Source organism: Limulus polyphemus, unplaced genomic scaffold (assembly GCF_000517525.1).
Source record: "Limulus polyphemus unplaced genomic scaffold, Limulus_polyphemus-2.1.2 Scaffold863, whole genome shotgun sequence".
Classification (NCBI taxonomy): domain Eukaryota; kingdom Metazoa; phylum Arthropoda; class Merostomata; order Xiphosura; family Limulidae; genus Limulus; species Limulus polyphemus.
The window spans coordinates 91,904-113,577 of record NW_013666473.1 but is presented as its reverse complement, the minus strand read 5'-3'; the positions used below and the strand labels follow the sequence as shown (position 1 = coordinate 113,577).

Below are 21,674 nucleotides of genomic sequence, written 5' to 3'. Positions count from 1 at the left end.
GAAATGATAAAATCACTTCAAAAGAAGGAATGGCCAGTGAGAGAGAATTACATACCAGGGAAACAGAATATCGAGTATCAACCTTTAGTGAATCCTCAAAATGTGTTTCTGTACCACTTCATATTAAACTGGGACTCATGAAGAATTTTTTAAAAGGAATAAGCAGAGATGGTAATGGTTTCAGTTTCCAAAAATAAGTGAATCAAAAATGAAAAAAGTTATCTTTGGCGGGACACAGATTCGGAAAATACTCATGGATGATGATTCTGAAACAGTACTCAATCAGAAAGAACTTTCTGCGTGGAAATCATTCAAACTGATTGTCCAAAATTTCTTAGGAAATCACAGAGAGGAAAACTATATTGTGAGATTGATGATATGCTCGAGAACTAAAGGAAAATGGAGTCTAGGATATCACTAAAGATGCACTTTTACACTCCCATTTATAATTCTTTCCAAATCATCTAGATGAGAGATGAGCATGATGATGCTTCCATCAAAATATTTCTACAATGGAATAGTGATATCAAGGATGATGGAATCCTGCGATGATGGGAGGTTACTGTTGGTTCTTACAGCGTGAAACTGAGAACATACACAAAAGGCGCAACAAGTCAAGCAGATATTTTGTAACAAAAAAATAATATCATGATGAAAGTTTTGAACGTAGTCTGAATGTATTTTCATTATATAATATTATTATACTCATTGCTTCTTTAAACTGGTATTGCTATTATGTATTGTTTTTGAACATTATTAAATGCAATTTTCAATGAATAAATAAAGTTATTAAAGAAAAAGTTATTATCACAATATATAAGAATATTGTTAATAAATCTATCATAACTCGAAAACTAGAGGTGACTAGTAATTTTCAACATGATTTTTAGAATCAGCATCGTCAAATTACCTAGAAACAATTGCATTTTCTCTAGTAGCAGAGAATTTTTGTTGTTATTTTTATTGCCCGGTGAATTTAAGTCATTATTACTGCTTTTGTGTAGGTGGACGAGTTTAATTATATTTCTGAGGATACGTGTCTGCGTGTCGTCAAATTGTGATGAGGATGAAAAATTATTCTTAAGAACATGACTCTAATTTTGATGGTTAAAATCATTCATATGCTTGTTTATGCTGTGATGCATTCCAGTTATTAAAACGGAAGTAATACGGAGTTAAACACAGACATGAGAAAAAACTTTTGTTAAAACGTTTACTTTGTCGTTTAGCTGTATGTCTGTCCGATCTGTAGTAGTTAAATCCCTAAATATTAACCACTAAAATTTTGCACATGCAAAATAAAGGTGTATCTTTTGCGAGCCCAAACTTTTTTTCAGTGTTACTTTATCCAGTTTTTAATCGAAAAAATAAATGCGCATGCGCAATATTACGTCATCCGTCAATTCTTAGAATATCTAATCATACCTTTTTAAATAGACCTACTGTCAGTCGTACGCCTACTCAGTTGAATAGAAATGTTTCAGTACTATGACTCGCTTCAGCCATTCTACTCACAAGGTGGTGATATATTAAAAAAGGAAGTAAATTATAATTTAGTTTAAATCCTTTTGAGTGACTACCATCCTAGTCATAAAAAATATGCCAGGCTTTCACTCCGACTGCACCTAGTGATAGATATTTAGTCAGAAGGTTGTTGTTAAGCGCAAAGCTACATACTTAGTTATCCATACTGTGCCGACCCCTACCTCTCATTGCGGTGTTCGAATCCAGAATTTTAGCATTATAAACCCTGGGAAACCATCAGGAGGAAGACACGATTTATTTCAAAATGAATGGAAAAAAAAGTATGTATGTATTTACGAAGAAAATTAAACTGATTCAATTGTTTATTTTTTAAACGTGGATTGTGATTTTTATTGTGAATAAAACTGGCTCATACTGACAACCGAGATACTACAGTTACCCTGTGATCTAATGTTTTCAAAGGGTGCCTTACCGTTTGACGATGATAATCTTCGCCAGCTTCTAGAAAAGGTGAAACGAGGAGTGTTCCATATTCCCCACTTTGTACCTCCAGAGTGCCAGGACCTTCTTAGAGGAATGATTGAAGTAAATCCCGAAAAGAGAATGAAGGTAAGAGAAATCGTTTAGTTATCTAAAACAGATGTTGAGAATCGTTTTACATCGTATGCATTTAAATTTTATTTTACCGAAATGTGAAAAAAATATTATTCTCTTACTTATGATAATATTTGTATTATGTCCTATGGATAATTGGGTTAGTTCACTAATATTACATTCAAATATACATTGGAACTTTCAACCTAAATAACACCTTTCATAGGTTAAATGTCCATATCAAAGACCTTTAGGGTTCAGGACTCTAATTTTGAATTACTGACCAGAGGAAAGGCAGCCAGACAGTGACACCCACTGCCATAAGGGCTTTGCCTAGATTTTTGAACCAAATAGCAGGATTGAATGCTACATCTATAATACGCCCATCGCCTAAAGAGCAGAGGGTGTTCGGTGACATCACGTCTCAAATTCTGGATTCCTTGCGTCGCTAGCCCAACAACCTAACCACTAGACTACAATCTGAATCTAAAGAACAATGGATTAAGAATTATAGTTTGGAATAAGAAGCTTATAATGCAGTAAACCAGAGGAGTCGCTAGGCGCTGGCACACACAGGGCCCATGTCCCGATTCTATTTGACAGTGCCCCGAATCCCCCAGTTGGTGGGTTGAAAAATCAGGATAAAAAAACATGATCGATATCATACTGAAACGCGAAAAATTCCCGCACCTATGGGCCCGAGCCCCAAATCTTTTAAGCACCTAGCGACGCCTCTGCAGCAAACATTTGCGCTTAGCTTATATTGTTATTTTACTATGGAGTTTTGAAAAAAAAATGTAAATAAAAAATAAAATCTAAAAATGGCAAGTCTCTAAAAAAAGTCTCTCTCTCACTTCTTTTTGTTGAATTCCGCGCAAAGCAACTCGAGGGCTATCTTCGCTAGCCGTCCCTAATTTTCAAGAGATAGAATACAGCAATAGTGGCTATTCAAAATCACCCACCACCAACTTGTGGGCTACTCTAATCGAATAGTGAGATTCGATCGGCACTCTTATAACGCACCCGCGGCTCTGAAGTGGGGAGTACAATTATTTTTTTATTGCGGTAACGGGGCGCAATCCATGCACAACAGGAAAAACGCGAGTAACAAATCAACACATATATGAACGTTTAACTACTCATAAAGGTAATAATTAAAATTCATTATATATTTAGTAGTTATAATTTCGCATCAGGTTCATAAATGTTTTTTGATGTTTCAAATATATTTCTGTTACGTTTTTCAAGCTATGATTTTTTGTTACTAAGACAAAGCTGCACAATGGCTGACTGTGCCCATCACAGGGATCGAACCCTGAATTTTAGTGCTACATGCTCTCTAGCTTAACGCCGAGCCACCCATTTTTCATATTAAAAGATCCGTCGTTGGGTCATTGGTAAGTTTTCGGGCTTTCAAAGCTAAAACCTTGGGTTCGATATCCCGCTGTACACAGAATGCAGATAGCCCATTGTGCAGCTTTGCACTAATAAAACAATAGTAATACCAACAACTATATGAAAATTCAAAAGCGTTAATTTAATCAATCCATAAAAAAAGTTTTACAGAAAAACTCTTTACAACGTATTTGTTAGAATAAAAACTGATTACAGAATTACAAAGATCGGTCCCGGTATTACTTTCTTGATTCACAAAAAGGTAGTAAAGTAACTCATAAAAGTAAAGGTCGAAGTGTCACTGAAATGCGCGGGGTACATTAAATCTGTATTGGCACTAAAATTCATTTCATATCTAATAATTTGAAATAGTTGTAAGCTATTTTTTTTTCAACTTAATATTGCTTTACAGATGTGGATATAAGTGATACTCTTTAGAGAATGCAATAAGAACTACAGTTTTAACATCTAGTGCCAGAATCTATTGGAGATAAATGGGCGAGTGAGTGGGTGGATATCGAAGACATCGAAGCGTATGTGTCGCTTGATGATGTTCCAATTCCAAAAAAAAAAAATCAACGAAATAATATTATGTTAACGAAAGGTAGTGAAGACGTAGGAAGCAAAATGTGGAAAAAATATCATTCTTGTTATTCTCTTAGATATATTTGATGATACTTATATGTTGACCCATACGAAACCTATCGAAATTTATGTGTGGGGAAGGGCGAGGTGGGTGCTGAACCCTGTATATGAGATGGTTCCTGTGACACCACCCTCTATCTGACACCTATGATTAGAATGGTATTCATAACAAAATTCAAATAAAATCGCATGATGGCCACTACGGTTGTGTCCGAACTGTCTTTTCTTGCCAAAAATCATCTTGGTCAGTAAGAAATTTATAAGATCGTTTGAACACGACTTCAGGTAATTTAACTTTAGAATAATTTACAGGATTAAGCTTTACAAGTATTATCATCCGTAGACTAAGTGGAACTGGTAATAGTATATGTCTTCAGTTTGGAATCGTTGATATATGGAATACAAATCCAACACGAATGAAATAATTTAATATATTTAAGTCTTATATATTTCAGCAATCAGAGCGCCGATTGCAGATGAAAATCCACAGTATAGAACCATGAAACACAGCGCCTGGAGGGCTCACCTGTTTCAACCTCTCGCACGACTATACAATAGTGTGTTGTCTGTCAGTCAGTCAGTAGACAGTAAAATGACGTTGCAATTTGTACTGTCGTGACATCAGTAAAACGTGCGCATGCCATGAATCACGAGAAGAATTATGCGCTCTGTAGGCTACAACACAACATGACATACGTACTTCAAAAGCAGGAAATAAAGATATTTGTTGCTCTTGATTTTGGTTTTATTTACTGTTGAAATAGAACACTTTCGGGAACCCTCGTCTAGACATTCTTTATTGTGGCTGATACATTGTAATTCACGGAAAAACAAATCGAAAGGTCATTAAAACAACTTTTCTCTTGTTCTTTCAGTTGGCTGACGTCCTTAGGCACCCTTGGACAATGGCGTAAGTAACAGTCTACACATACTTTAGAAAGATAGTTTGTACAGAACTAGAAAAATGGAACATTTCTGCTTCACAGTTTGATCAAACGGAAACAGAAACGAGTTTCATTTTAATAAAGTAAATCGTTAGAAATAAAGTTTGAGAAAATAATTTTGTCACTTCATTACACATACTTGACATAAGTTATCGCTTTTGTTCCACAAAAGTGAATTGATAGCAGTGCTAGTTAATTCGTTTTTTGTAGAATCAGTTGATATTTTGACAACAGATTTCAATAGGAGATCTTGTAAAATAATCGGGTTTTCTATATATGTATGTATATAATAGCCAAATGTCTTTCTGTCTGTCACGCTCGGTACCTCCTGAACGGTTAATCATAGACAAAAAAAATTATATATCAAAATCCATTTTTAAGAGTACATTAAAGGCAAATTATTAGTTTTGTTTGTTTGTTTGTTTGCAATTCCTAAAATTCCACATTGATATCAACACTGATTCGTCAGTCTTCGTATGTGCTGAACGGTCAATTTAAGAAAAATTTATTAAGAACCAAAAATGTTTATTTTTGTGGGGGAATTTCACGAAAAAACACAAAAAAACGAGACTTCCTCCGTCGATTGACTGAAAGAAATATTTCGAAAATAGCAGCATGAACGAAAAACACATAAAGAGAGGGACATGTTTTAGTATAGATCTGTTGTTGTTTGGTTTATGTTTTTTTCATGATTTGATTATACCATGTCGAATAAATTTATTTGAATTGAATAAAAATGAAAACTGGTAAAAAAAAGCGCTCATTTTGGTAGCAGTCTTTACTTGTGCTCAGTAAAATGACAAGAAACAATGGCATCCAACGGAAAAAGAAATCCCCACAGCTACTTAGCAAACTTGAGTGCTCTATTGTGCTGGATGCATCAATTGCATCGAAAACCAAACATTTTTGCCAACAGAGCATTGCTGTCAGTCTTCTTTGCTAAAAACAAACGCAATGCGATTATCCTTATTGAAATACACATGGAATGATATAAAGACGGTTGTAAACGGCCCACTAGACAATCATATTGCATATACACTCCGAACCGAAGGATTTGGTTGACTGCACATTTTATGTCTATTCATCACTATTTTTATGAAAATTACCGTTGAATTGTTTCAACGGACATCTGCTAATGTACTGATATTACTGGCTTTGCATATACCATGCAGTTTCTGGTGCAACGCAATGAACTATGCTTGTATAATGACAATTCGTATCCATATACAAGTTGTAAATTCTCACCACTGAGTTCACCCCAAAAATGCTCACTCTCTAAGGTTATTTCAATATGAGTGATAAATAATGGAATTTACTGGAATAAGACATTTATTTCCTCAGATTAATATGTAAGTATTAATACTTTAGTAGGAAAACTTCTTAACAAAACATAATACTTTTTGCATGGTTATCCCAAGAAGTTTAAGCTAACATTAGTGATACGGTTGCTTCATCTGCTCCATGATTAATAAGATTAGTTTGCTGATTCGCGAGGCAGATTAATCCAATAACATAATAGTGAATTATATATGGCGTTAAATAAATAAATAATATAATGTTAAAAAATATTTAAGCCAATTCTGATGTGTTATGACATAAATAAATATAATGAAAAATTACATTTCATCAACTTAATCCAGTTCACACCGTAACGTTTGTTGTCAAGCGGTTTACTATTATAAATAGCGTCTCAACTTTTGAAATATGTATTCGTCGTTCTCAGCAGCCGTCATGAAGAACCCTGCTGTTGAGCGAAAGGCTTCGTCGGTAGTGGATTGGTTATAGCAGATATAGTGTGGTTAAAATATTATTATTATGCACTATTCGCTACTTTTAATCAGAAGTTCTTATTGATAAGTAATAAAAAAAGTTGTGAAAAAAATAAGTTTGATGTAAGGATGGCAATGTCCAAAAGTACAGAAACGTGTTAGGGATGAATACACAAAACTCTGTACATAAGTAGTCATATCTTTCCAAGATATACTCTTATCTACAAATAAATGTTGAATTCCTTTCATTTCCACGAATTCAGGTTTCAGTAAAAGCATTTAAACTGAATAATGCTATAAAGTCTTACAATGGCTAATTCCCATAAGCTTTTAACATTGACTCAGTGGCTAATTATGTAGGGATTTTTGTATGGTTTTGTGTATTCATTCCTACCTTGTTTCTGTACTTTTTGGCATTGCCATCCCTACATCATCCTTATTCTTTAAAAGAAAAAATGTTCATACTTGTTCCCCCCCCCCTCTTTTTTTAAACAACACCAATGAATATTTTCTAATGAATGACAGTCGCTATGAAGGCAGCAGTTTTAGCCTGGCGTGATGAGTTATTTTGATGGGCATGATATGTTGAAGTTAGTGAAACGCTATACTGCTTCTACACTCCCCAAGTTAAAATGCAACATTTTTGTGTGTAAATCATCGCAGCCCATCAGTAGCATAGCGGTATGTTTGCGGACTTACAACCCTAGAAACCGGGTTTCGATATCCGTGGTGGGCAGAGCACAGATAGCACATTGTGTAGCTTTGTGCTTAACTTCAAACAAACAAAGTCATCGCATTAAGTTCAAGCATTGTTGAGCTAGCCCTTCTGACGTCAGAATCAGAATAATCAACAGAACATTTGGCTGTTACGTTACTCGCCGGTTCTCTGTTTTAGCGATATTTTTGGCTAAACTGAAGGTCTTGATAGCTTTTGAAAACCATGAAAACTTAAGTTAGGTATTTATAAAAATCTCTTAGATTGTTATAAGAGAGTTTTGAGACTATGATGAGCAACACATGATATGTTCGGCCATTTTTTTCCAGCCCGTCCTTACATACTAAGCACTTAGTGTTAAATTCTCAAGATCATAAGTAATTTGTAGAAAAATAGAACATGTTATATATCATGTACCAGTTATACTTCGTTTACAAACGTAATTTTTTACAAATAACTGTATTTCGACATTTGTACGTCAGAGAGACCTTAAATAGTGCTTTTGGAATACAGCAACTGCACCATTTGCCACAATATTGTTTCTGGTTGTCATGTGTTGTGAAACAATACGACAGTGAAATCGAAGTAGAACGAAATATTGCGTCTTGTAGTTTTTAACATCTCTGTTGAAACGAGCACGTTATGTTACTTGATTCTGAGATTCGCATAGCAAAGTTTCGGGCGAAATACATTTACGCTGTGATTTATTGAATTACAGTTTCTAAGTCAAATCGTTTTTCTATGCTTTGCCTATTTAAACGAATTATCTTATATCATTATTTGAAAATCTGTATTCCTACGATGTTACATAAAACAAATCTGAAAGACCTATGAGCATGCGTACTTCTTTGTATGATGTTGTATTTGCATCTCCCACTACTTGAAGTTTTCATCTTTCGACTGATGGAGATTTTTCCGTTCGTCCAGTGCAGTCTTTAAGCGAGGGTTTGAAGTTCGGTATTTGTTTTACCCCGATGATTGCATTAAACTTTGGTTTCAATGTTTTTTGTTCTTTTTTCAACATGTAGATGTATAGAACAAAACTTTATCATTATTCTCAGTGCTTGTTCTAACTAAAATGGTATAAACATATTCCAACGAAATTGAAACTATTATTGTTGTAAAAAGGTATAAACTGGAATATGTTTATACTTTTTTACAACAATAATAGTTTTAAGTTCACAGGAATATGTGAACTTAAAACTATTATTGTTGTAAAAAGGTATAAACCGTGATGACGATTTAAGAAGCACTGCCTTACATTTCTTGAGAATATGTGTTTAAAGTTTCTTTCAAAATATGAAGATTATATTCTCGTTTCAGGGGAAGTAAGACCGATCTGGATCAGGAATTACCCATGAGAGAGGTAGTTCAGGTAGGAAATTCTTATATCATAGAAAAAAAACACTAAGTTCTGTATTTAAGAAATAATTAATACCTGAAGACCGTAGTTTTTATGAAATAGAACGAATGTACCAAAACCTATTTCAACCTAACAATAAAATACAAGTTATATATGTGAAAAAAAGAATATAATCTGCTCATAAATCATGAAGTTATACATGTAAAAGAAAGTATTTAATGTGTAAATAAATTATTGAGTTATACATGTAAAAGAAAGTATTTAATGTGTAAATAAATTATTGAGTTATACATTTTAAAGGAAGTATTTAATGTGTAAATAGATTATTGAGTCATACATCTTAAAGAAAGGAGGCATGTGTACATAAGTTATTGAGTTATACATCTTAAAGAAAGGATGCATGTGTACATAAGTTATTAAATTATACATCTTAAAGAAAGGATGCGTGTGTAAATAAGTTATTAAATTATACATGTTAAAAAAAGGATGTATGTGTACATAGATCCTTAAGTTATACATGTTAAAGAAAGGATTTAATTTGTGAACAAATTATTGAGTTATACGTCTTAAAGAAATGATGTAATATGTAAATAAGTTATTAAGTTATACTTGTTCAAGAAATGATTTAATGTGTAAACAAATTATTAAGTTATACATCTTATAGAAATTATATAATGTGTAAATAAATTATTGAGTTATACATGTTAAAGACAGGATTTAATGGTAATGTGTGCATAAATTATATATATATAATTATTAAGTTATACACCTTAAAAACAATGTCGTGTGTGTGTAAGTTAGTGAGTTATACATGTTAAGAAAGGATGCATGTGTACATAAGTTATTAAGTTATACATGTTAAATGAAAGGATGCATGTGTACATAAGTTATTAAGTTATACATGTTAAAGAAAGGATGCATGTGTACATAAGTTATTAAGTTATACATGTTAATGAAAGGATGCATGTGTACATAAGTTATTAAGTTATACATGTTAAAGAAAGGATGTATGTGTACATAAATCCTTAAGCTAATACATGTTAAAGAAAAGATATAGTTTGTTAATAAATTACTGAGTTATACATCTTAAATAAGTGATGTAATATGTAAATAAATTATTGAGTTATACTTGTTAAAGAAAGGATTTAATGTGTAAATAAATTATTGAGTTATACATCTTAAAGAAATGATGTAATGTGTACGTAAGTTAGTTAGTTATACCTATTAAAGAAAGTATATGATGTGTACATAAGTGATTGATCAAGCAGTAACACAAGTTAAGAAACTGTGGCAACCATTAAAATATTCGAATAATATATGGAAAATATATAGTATTTCTCGAAATAAAGAATTTAATGAAAATGCCCTTTTATTTTTCGTTGTATTTTTATTTATTGTTACTAATAATTTGAAATGCCCGTTTTATAGCAAATAAATTTTAAAACTACCAACAGACAACATATGTCTGCATATTACTGAATAGATTTAAAGTTATAACAAGGCTGTAGAAAAGCTTCTGCATGGAGAAGTGGGGTGTCAACCCGTTTTTTTTGTAACTAGTTAATAACCTTACCTGTATTCTGAGTGTCCCACTACAGTCACAATGTTGGAGAAAGTATTTTGTTTCACATTATACTAGTAGTAATTATTTTGAGTAGAATCTAATTGAAATACGCAAAAAAAAACCTCCAAGACGAAAAACATTTTGAAAAAGGTGTAATGAGCGTGCCTACTCATTCTCTAATTAAAGATCATACTCCTATCAACAGAACGTATCCGTATAGTTTCGTTAAGACTCACAAATACGTGCATGATAATCTTTTATTCATCACAACATATGCATTATTTTTCGTTTTTAATTTTTCAGTGTTACTTTCAAAATTTGTAAAAGTCTCCTTCCTCTAGCCCTTGTTTATCTACAGATTTATAGAAGGTCAGATTTTAATGCTCATATCTTATTAAAATCGATAAAATAATTTTAGAATCAGCAGGTAAGAAAACTTTAAAACATAATAATTATTACTTAAACTACGTGAAAACTATATCCATAAACAGTATAATCGTAATGATTCTATATCATTCATTTCAACACAACTTTTTCGGAAAGAAATAATTAATCTGTACTAAATTCCTATCTCTAGACTCATATTATTCCATCATTTGATGATCTGGACCCGGATGTACTAGCCAGTATGACGTCATTAGGGTGTTTCAAAGATAAGGAGAAATTACTTCAGGAACTTCTCAGTGAGAGGTACTTGTAAAAGGAAATTTTGATAATATTTTTGGAAACGTATCAGTTGGTTTTACTGAATACAGGAGTACTTTAAATTAGACCAATGTAAGTCGAATTTTTTTCCTGTTATTTGAAGAAAATGTGTAGAACTGTCATTCTATGGTCTGTGTTGATGAAATTTATTAAGGTTAGTACAGTGCTGAACACAGACACAAAGGGTCAAACAAGGTAGAAGAAGTGCACATTTCTCAAACCGTCATTACTGTAATTACTTCGGTAATTGTTATTACAGCCTTTCTTATCATTAATGTCAGATAAAAACAGCAAAGATAAATTTGATCTTTCACAAAAATATTCTGTAAACCTTGTGTTTTAAATATCTATTCGACATGAAAAAACACCTTATTTGTAGATTCGCCATACTTATTGTGACAAAAATTATTGGTGTTATCACATGAGTATATTCGAGAATATATAATATGTATAGATACACAGATGGGATTTCGTAAAAGGAACTTACTCGAATTTGCTTTGATTTTGCCGTTGTTAAGATTTAGGGGGTACACAAGTCATAGTACAGTACCATATTTTGACAAAACGTAACAGTTAGTATGATCTGTGCATGTTAAAGCAAAAGGACTGGGTGTAGCCTAGTAATTAACGTAACGGACTGTGAATCTGAGAGCTCAGAGTTCGCGATCCATTGCAGGAAAAATTGCGCTGCACACTTTGTGGCAGTGAGTGAGTTATAGAGAGACGATCAAGTCCCACTATTCGATAAGAGTAAACCAGAGTTAGTGATGGCTGCGGTTCAGTAGGCTTTCCCTCTAGTTATCAGTTCAAAATTAAGGACAGCTAGCCCGGAAAGCCCTTGTGTATGTTTGCGTGAATTTCTGTTTGTTTTGTTGGATTTCACACAAAACTACACGAGGGCGATCAGCCCTAGTCTTCCCTAATTTTGAAGTGATAACCTACAGGGAAGGCATCTGGTCAACACCACCCACTACTATCTCTTGGGCTACTCTTTTCAGCCCAAATATTGGGATTTTACTGTCACTCTTATAAAGCATCCATAGGCACAAAGTGCAGAGCGCGTTCTTTTTATTTTATTTTTTATTTTTGGTGGTAACGGGACGTGAATCACGGAACCTCAGTCCGGCACGCTAACTACAAGGTCTAGCTTGATCTACAAACCAACACAACACCAAAGTAAAGGTATGAGATTAATAGTATTGGGACTGAGAAAGGAACATTCGTGTGATCGATGATCTTAGCTAACTAACATTAGAAGAAAAGTAAAAGTGGAACACTTATCGCGAAAAAAATTTAATTCAATTCTTTTTACGTATTCTGTAAATTCTTAGATTATTGGAACGTTGAGACTGCTATATAACGGTTTTCTTACTTTGTGCAATTTCCTTACTTACAACGTGAATAATATACTATTAGCAAAACAAAATCTGCCAGATCATGGCAACCTAGTTATAAAATTCCTTGCCTTTCATTTTCCTCTTTCACAGTCATAACACGGAAAAGGTTATATACTTCTTGCTGCTAGACCGAAAAAGGCGGAAGCCAGCTTATGAAGACGAAACTGAAATAATCATCAGAAACCGTTCAGAGTCAGGTATATGTATGTGACGGTTTCTGATTTCGTAATATGTGAGCTGTTTATTTCTAGAATAATGTCTTTGAAAATACAGAGATTGAGTACGTTATATTAAAACAATTTTCGAACCTCATCACGTCATGTCGCCATGTCCGATGAATAGTTCTACGTCGTAATTTCCATTGCAAAAGGCTCCGTCGTACGTCTGTCACGTGAAAAGCACACTACAACTCTTTGCAGCTTTCCATGATCCGTCTAGTGTTCAATAGTCCTATCATATAGAAATTCAAAAGCGCTACGTCTAGCGACGTGATTGATATGCCTTCGTATAGAATAGCATGGATACCCGTTTTATTCTCCATCTGTCTGATGTAGGCGATGGTTGAACTAATATGTCGTGGAAGCAGTTTATGTATACGTGATTTGTTTCGCTTTTACAGATAGAAATCCTTCTTGATTATGTTGCATAGATCACTTGAAAAACATTTGCCACTGACCTTTGTGTTCGTGTGTTCTCAACTGATAAGGAACACTGCTCCTTACTTAACACTCCTGGTGTACGACTTGTTACAGGCCTCGTTCTGGATGGTTCTGCTGCCTCAAGTTGATCAGTATTCCTTTGTTTTCCAATATCATTAAGTACAAGGCATATCACCATCTTGGACATTCTAAACCCTAGATCTGAACACATCGTTATGATCAGAGTGTATGAGCATTATACGTATGAAAAGGCTGTTACGTACCCTTCCCTAATGCGATCAATTTTCGGTGGCATACACTAACTAAGAAATGCCAGATAATAGTTATGATACATTCAGTTCCACCGCAATTTTATATCAGCTGTGGTTGTCACGTAACTTTCTCATTTGCGTATTCACAATCGTTTTAATATAACGTACTGAACCCTCTGTAAACCTAGTAATTAATGGTTATGAAATATATTTTTTTTTGTATCTCTACTACATAAACATATTTATGTTTTTTTAGCAAGTTTAGTTTTTTAGCTTTAGGATGCTTGTTGTATTTTTTCTCAGTAGTGCTTTTATGTTGATTAAAATTGGCTGCCAGATATATGCATAACAACAAACAGTATTTTGTATGCCTAATTAACATAAAACCTGAAGCCTTATTAAAATCAAAGTGCACCAAGAAGCTTTCGTTATTTAACCCTCTCTTAATTTGTAATTCAATAAGCATTTATCAACTGTTTTGTTTGTGCTCAGTTTATTAGTATAACTAGTCTAATAGATATAATGTTATTAGTATCGTCAACTACAGTATATATGCGTGTTGGTACCATAGCTAAAAATGTTTCTTTATGTCACATCAGAGAAAGGGCGTGGCTAAAAATAATTTAGTCGATCACGCCAATGTTCGGTGTTATTTCTTTCAAACTCATGCTGAAAGTAAAAATGATTTATACTTTATTCACATGAATACCGACGCACAAAAACAAAAGTTGTTTATAAATAAGTTTTCCAGCTAATACATACGCCATGAACCCTTCCTAACACTATTTCCCTTTTACTTGTAAATTGTTGTAAAAAAAGGGAACGTAAAAAAAAAAACTGCTCTTTATTGAAGTTCTGCCTCTCCCTCTATTCAATACTTGCGCCACCTACTGAGTGGATACAAGTTTGTTATTAAACTATATAAATATTTCTTTCAGCTTTTACTAAACGACTTGCTTAATTAAAGCAATTTAATTTCAGATACATACTCCCGAATATTGATGTTCCTTTGTTTTTAACAGTTTTTTAGCATGAGTTTACATTCCACGAAACTTAACTAAGCTTTTTTGTGAGATTATATTTTCAGTTATTATACATATTATGGAACAGTAATATAAGTGTTTTTTTTCCAAAACTTACTTTCATTGGCTAATCTCGATGTCTTCTAATCAACGAAGACAACACAACTCTTTCTTGATTAACGCATTGACAAAATGTCGTTCTACGATTGGTTACAAAACGAATGTTTGCGCAAGTACAAACATATGGTTAATCACTTCTGTTCAAAATTAAGCAAACTACATAAATCAAAACTGAAACTTAACTTATAAATTAATGAAGCAAGCAGTTCTACACAAAAAATAAAGAAAAATAGTATCAAAAATCAATATAAGATTAAACATATAATGATTAAATTATATTAACGATACTTATAACAATAATAACATCTCAGGAAGTTCAACCAGCTTAAAGGACTACATCCATATACTGAACTAAAGATGAAAATTAATCTTCTTAAACTTAAAATTAATAATAAAATAATAATATTCGAAAATATTTTAAGCATTATAACGAATAATATTAAAGAAAATAGTTTTTGAAAGTAGAAAATTATTTCTTAACGATCCACACAATTTACCAATCTAAATATACTTATAGGCGTTCATGTACTTGCAGTAATGCACATCCGACACCAAAAACTGATTTCACATACAAAAAGAGGCGAAAAAATAACGACAGAAATAAAAAAGCAGAAACATAAATTAATTGATATATATCAATCTGTTGAAACGTAAAATAAATAGTGGTACTTCTCCATCAGTAGATTCATCTATCTCCGCGATGAGCGAGACTCTTTAAACCAGGGTTGTCATTATCATCTCGAGGGCCTAACGTTATCGGTGATTTTCTTATAACTTCTAGGTTGCAAATATATTTAACATTAGTGTGAAAATGGTAGATTTTTTAAAGAGAAAACTATGCGTGAAAATGGATACCGTCAGTTCCAAATGACAATTAAGACGCGTGTAGGGAACTAAATAAGGGACACAAAGTATTGATAACATGTTTTCTGTAACAAACTTATTCAGAACTTGAGTTTTTTTTATAAGAAGTATAATAAACAGTATATCTGGAATATGTTTCATGATATTTATATTGCTGGAATGTTTTTTTCTAGTCGTTGCTTCCAAAATTTCACCCGGTAGGACAGTGGTAAGTCTACGGATTTACAATGCTAAAATAAGGGATTCGATTCCCCTCGGTGGATACAGCAGATAGCCCGATGTGGTTTTGCTATGAACAAAACACAAAAACAAACACCTCCAAAATCTTCATCGAATGTTATGAACTCGTATCAGTCAGTACGATTGCAGCGTGTTCCCAACGTGAATGGGTCTGTTCACACTATGTCATTTCCGAGACAAGTACAACTTTTATCTCCGAATAAGTGACTCCACTTGCATGACATAAGCTCATTCACGGTTTGAAGTGTAGGTGGACCATCCGCCCAGTCAGTCATCGTTCTTTTCTAACACATTCAGATATTTTTTGATATGCCATAAGCCATTATTCCCATATTGCTGATTGATAAGATCATCTCTCTCTACCCACTGACCATCCATTGGATATTTTTGGACATGCACTGAACCACTGATTTCATATTATTGGTTGGTAGCGACACAGTGCAAGCATAAAAAAGGCAACTAGCTCAAGATAACACTTAAAATGGTTTACTTCTCCTCTCTTTATAGGGCACGCCTAGTTCTTAGTTCCGAGAGTTCAAAGTTTCCGTACCGCAACCGCAAAATCGCATTTTCGAGCCATGGTTGCATCATAAGAGAGATGGTCAAATCTCACTATCCGATTAGAGTATCCGAAGAGTTGGCAGTGGATACTGTTGACTAGCTACTTTACCCTTAGTCTATCAGCTCAAAATCAAAGACCAACTTTGTAATCTCTAAAGAAGTTTTCTTCCGCAGACCCGCTAAAGCACTAATCGTAACTAATGCATCCAGTGATAACACACAACCCAGTTACAGTGTTGCACATGTTTGACCTCAGTACTTCTGTGATTTTGGTGTCGATATACGTTTTTACGAGTTTGTGTTCCATACTTTACAAATATTGGTCTTAGAGCTTCTGAAGGGTGGATTGTATAGATTACTTTCTAACCAGTTGCAACTCTCACTGATATGAGTATATTTTGTACAGCGTTTATCTTACAAGTGACTCTTTTTTTAAGTAATAAAATAAGAAATACGGCATCTAGAGTGTATAACAGGCACCCAAACTGGTATGATATATAATCACATTTTTATTTCACTTAACGTAAGATTTTAACGAAAATTTCAATTACTTTGCATTCATTTTCATTGTTCGTAAACCCAGCAATTTATATGACAAAATACTGTGCTGTTTAAATGAACAAATATGTCAGTATAAAATATATTAAGCACCAAAGAACTTGTAACAACTGGGTACTAAAGATTTTGAATGGTTGAAATTACTATATTTTGGCATTAGCTCATTGAGTCATTTTATCTAAAACATAAACAGTATACTCTTTTAAAGAAAGTTTTAGGCAGCATGTAGACGAATTAAATAGTTTCACCTAGCTGCTCCTGTCACAGTAACCATGTGACGACGTGTTACAGCAATGTTTTCTATATTACAGTAGTACCACACTTTATCAATAGCCAAGTGATTTTGTTGTTGAAGTGAGAGTGGGGAGGGGTCATGTTAATGAATCCTAACATGCTGAAAAAGAAGAACACAACCCTCATTTTTGCACATTCTTCAGTAATTCTTAAGTCTAATTATAGGAAGTTGAAAAGATTAATGACTATTTTTATTCATGTTCTTAGCTGATCCCCCGAGAAAAAGGGTAGATACCTGCCAAGTAAATGGACGGTCAGGACCTAGGTAAGAGATTATTTTGTGGTTCAGTATACTAGAGTTTGTTGATTTTTTTTTATTCCCTGGCTGGTTTTGAATCACTAGGGTTTAATTGAGTCCTATTAAAAGTCACTTAATGCTAAAGGGTATCCATGTTTCCTTCCTAAAAATGTCTAAATACAGGAACTAAGTAACTATAATATGATTATTATATGTATTCACAAGAGCTTTATTCAATATTCGATGACGAGGAACCCACTTTGAGACTAATAATGGCTGGAGACGGCTTGAATGGGTAATGAAGAAAAACTTTAATATAAGTTTAACATAACAGCAAATGTACAACGTTTCGACAAGGTTTTGTCATCATCAGGTACAGGTAATTTTCACTCACACGGATATATATATATATATATATATATACAATAATGGCTGGAGACGGCTTGAATCGGTAATGAAGAAAAACTTCAATATAAGTTTAACATAACAGCAAATGTACAACGTTTCGACAAGGTTTTTGTCATCATCAGGTTTCTCCAATGTAGAATTCTTGGCAGTTATTGCATGTTATTTTGTAAATGACGTTGGTATTGTGTGATTGTAAATAATCTTTGTTTAGTAACGATTTTAATTTAGGGCTGGGTGTTTGTGAGAATTTGACGTTGACAGAAATATTGTATTTAATGGCTAGTTTTGTCCAAGTGTGTATAATTATTGAGCTGGTTTCAGGAACAAAATGTAAACTGCAGTGTAATGTACTGTTGTTGGGTTTGTTAGTATCAATTTTGTTCGTGAGTTGAGTTTTGTTGTGGGGAATGTTGAAGAGTTTTTCAACAATAGCTGGTGGGAATTTATTGGTGTGAATAAAGGAATGCTTTATGTGGTTAATTTCTTCATTTATGTAGTCCGTTGAACAGAGTCTTGTGGCTGTGTTTATGAGGTTTTTAAGTGTATTGATTTTTTTGTGTGGTGTCATGAGTGGAATTCCAGGGTATGTAGAGGCCAGTATGTGTGTTCGTGTGGTGAATTTTGGTTTTAAACTGTGTGTCCGATCTAATAATTTTGTGGTTAAGTAAAGATAACTGTTTATTGTTTTCGTGTTCTATGGTAAATATGATGTTGGAATGAATGGAATTTGGTGCTTGGCGTTTTATTTCTATCTTGTGTCAGATGAATGAAGCTCACTAATTTTGAAACATACATAAGTGTTCTTACAATTTGACTTTACATGGTAATAAAGTAAAAAAAAACTAAAAATAAATAAATATATATTTATATAACCATTTTTTACCACCAAAAGTTCTCTTAAGATTTAAAAATCTGACAATAAGTAAGTAAAATAGAAAAGTAGAAAGCGAACTGAATAAAAAAAATATTCTTTAATTTATTTTAGTGAATATTCTTAAAAACCAACTCGAAGGTAAAAACTAGGTTTAAATTTGCTTTTATTACTATTTTATCTAGACATAAGTCTTCTAAGGGCTTCTCTTTCAGTCAATAAACAAATATAAGAATAACTTGGTAAAAAAAAAATTACAATATTAAAGTATATTAAAACTTGCGAATTCTAGTTGGTAACAAGTACTCTAGTTTTGAAAATAAATGTAGGCAAAGATCATTTGAATATATTTTTATTTTTTTAGATATAAAAAAATAGTACAGAAATTTCTGTTAATACGATATCTCGTCCCTTTCATCTCACACATTAATAAAGAAAACTTCTATGTGGATGAGCTTTGGAGTGAGACCAAAACCTAGAAGAGTACATTTAGTTTGGCTTAGTGTACGTCTTAAGCCTTGTTAAGCTGAGTATTCCATTCCTGTGGCTCATCAATACGGAAGTTTCCCTATCAAAAAAATTTAAATTTTTAAAGTTTTCCAACTTATCTAAAAAAAATAGAAAATATAATGATATGCCTAAGTCCTTTGTACCCCGTAGCTTACCTTTTCTTCCCTAGATACTCTTTTGATATGTTAAGTGACGGGTCTCCTTTAACTTCTAGACGGTTTCCTCATAGGTAAGTAAATCGGGCTTATATACATTTGTAAAATTGTGATGTTAATTTTTAAAATAGCCAAATTTTCATCACTAAAGTATTTTGTCAATGAATAGCATTTTAATGTAGCCTTGCACTATCTAGTGGCAGTACAAAGTTAATTGTTACGATATTTTATATATGTCTAATAACGTGTTTGGGAATTAACAAAATTTTATACAATACGAAGTAAGAGTTGTACCCTAGGTGCAAAATAAAATGTGTTTATTGAATTTCTTCTGAACTGGGATTAGGTATATAGTTGTTTGTTTTTGCTTTCTTACCCAATGTCTATCAGAGGAGTATATTTGTTTAGCCTTTACACTGAATGTATAATGAGTTCTACAAAATTAACAAGGCAACTGAGTATGATATTAAAGTATATGCACTTTGGGAGTTTTTTTTTATAAGTTTTATAACGATTTGGTGAAAATATGTCTCATATTATGAAAGTACATAAACGTAACAAATAATACAAATAAGACTTTACTTCATTTGATAAGTAATGCATTTTGACTGTGGTAACAATGGTACTTGGAGTAAACGAATTCATGTTCATTGTATGGTAAACAAGGCATTCAATATACCCCCCCCCCCGTCAACTTAGGCTATTTCCATTTTGTGATCAATAGGTTGATCTTGTGACGTTACTAGTCTAATTGTCATATGGGAGGACAGAACTGTCAATAATCAAGTTTTTTTTTATTATAAGTAGCTCAACTAGCAGCTTAATTGGGCTTTTGACAATCATGTTTGTCATGGCAAATATTTTTATACACAGACTTAACTGAATCTAGTTTTGTATATACTTAGCTGTCCTGTTTTATTTTAGTAGCTAGTGAGACAACACATGAGATCACGTTTATAGGTGGGCAATAACAAAAACCTTGGAACTACACAATATAAAAGATGAGCAAAGTATTATAAGTTACTTAGGTTTACACAAGAAAATATCACAACTCTCTTCATCTCTCTCTCTTTAGCTGGTTCTTTTAATGTGGGTCCATTGTGATCATGCAGAACCCATGAACTTATACTGCATATCAAACAAATATTATGCCAAACTCAACATCTGATACATAATCAAATCAGATACATATCATTATAAATAAGTCAGATAGCTTTTAAGAACAATAACAAAAGCCAAAATTTAAAGTTTACACACATTCTAGAATACTGTCTGGGTCTCACAATGGTGTAATTAATTGGCCAGTGTATCCATGGTGAGATCTGTGGCTTCTGGAGAAGCTCTCTCAGTCCTAAGTCTATTGAATTAGGCCACTGGGGTTGTCCAAGCAGAACTAATATTGCTGCTCTGGCTGTTTTGTTGGTAGCTTTCTTCTACTTGTGCCTATTGACCTGGTCAGCTTTCAGTGCACTCAGCACCTGAACATGTAGCTGCTTTTACTTTAGGACCCCATATTCTTGACATATTTATCCAACAACAGCATCATTTCACAACTTGACACTCCGTAAACCATCTAATCTTAACAAAGATGTTGCATTCAAGGTGATATTTCCTTATGGTCAATTGTCCTACCAACAGAAGCAATAATTGCCACAGCCAGACTGTAATATATCAGAATAAGGACTGGAAATCTTGCCACTGCCTTTGCAAACTCTACACCAATTGGTATATGGGTCAAGTCCTCCAGTTCAGTGACCTTTTAAACAAATGCTCTGTCATTAATATCAGATCTCTACTATTACAGGTATACAGTCAGAAGAAAAAACATAAATGATCTTGAAATCTAGGTTCTGGTCTTAGATACTGAAATGGGTAACAATTCTGGTCAGTGCCAGGCTTAGCTCAATCAAGGTCCAAATTATGGCATAAGTTATTAAAATACAAAGTTACTATTGGTGAATTAAAAGAAAACAACAAATACTTAATTATGAAGACAATTTGAAGGTAGTTCTGCTAAATTCTATAGTAGAATACTTATCCTGTGAGGTGTGTAGGTTAACTACAGCCCCTATACTACATCCAAGAATGACTATCAACACCAGGTCTGATTGAATCTAGTTCTGACCCCAGCAGTTATGGTATTGAATCTTACACCTGCAGTGTGCAGAAGAAGATACTCTATTTTATGTGTCAGATGGCTAAACCAACCCTGGAAATCACTTGTTGGAGCAGTAGCACCAACTGCTTCACAGTATAATCATTTGTTGGCACATAAAATAAATTTTCAAAAACTCAAAAATTAAATTGAAAATTGAAAACAAATGTATCTTTTAACTTCATTGTTCTG

The 21,674-nt window shown here is 33.2% G+C and overlaps 1 protein-coding gene across 7 annotated transcripts in view; it reads left to right on the top strand.

The window, feature by feature from the left end:
- The window catches only part of LOC106460917 (serine/threonine kinase SAD-1-like), a 109,572-nt gene that overhangs the window by 68,008 nt on the left and 19,890 nt on the right, over window positions 1-21,674 (top strand). For 3 of the 7 annotated variants that reach the window (XR_002610884.1, XR_002610883.1, XM_022387722.1), the window contains exons 6-12: window positions 1,948-2,094; window positions 4,995-5,029; window positions 8,871-8,922; window positions 11,052-11,164; window positions 12,667-12,779; window positions 17,353-17,410; window positions 19,342-19,401. Coding sequence is in view for 5 of the 7 variants with exons in the window: in XM_022387722.1 (XP_022243430.1) it covers window positions 1,948-2,094; window positions 4,995-5,029; window positions 8,871-8,922; window positions 11,052-11,164; window positions 12,667-12,779; window positions 17,353-17,410; window positions 19,342-19,401 (578 nt within the window). In the remaining 2 variants the exon portion in view is untranslated. The remainder of the gene's footprint in view (window positions 1-1,947; window positions 2,095-4,994; window positions 5,030-8,870; window positions 8,923-11,051; window positions 11,165-12,666; window positions 12,780-17,352; window positions 17,411-19,341; window positions 19,402-21,674) is intronic. The other 4 variants (XM_022387723.1, XM_022387724.1, XM_022387726.1 and 1 more) reach the window with 4 other exon arrangements.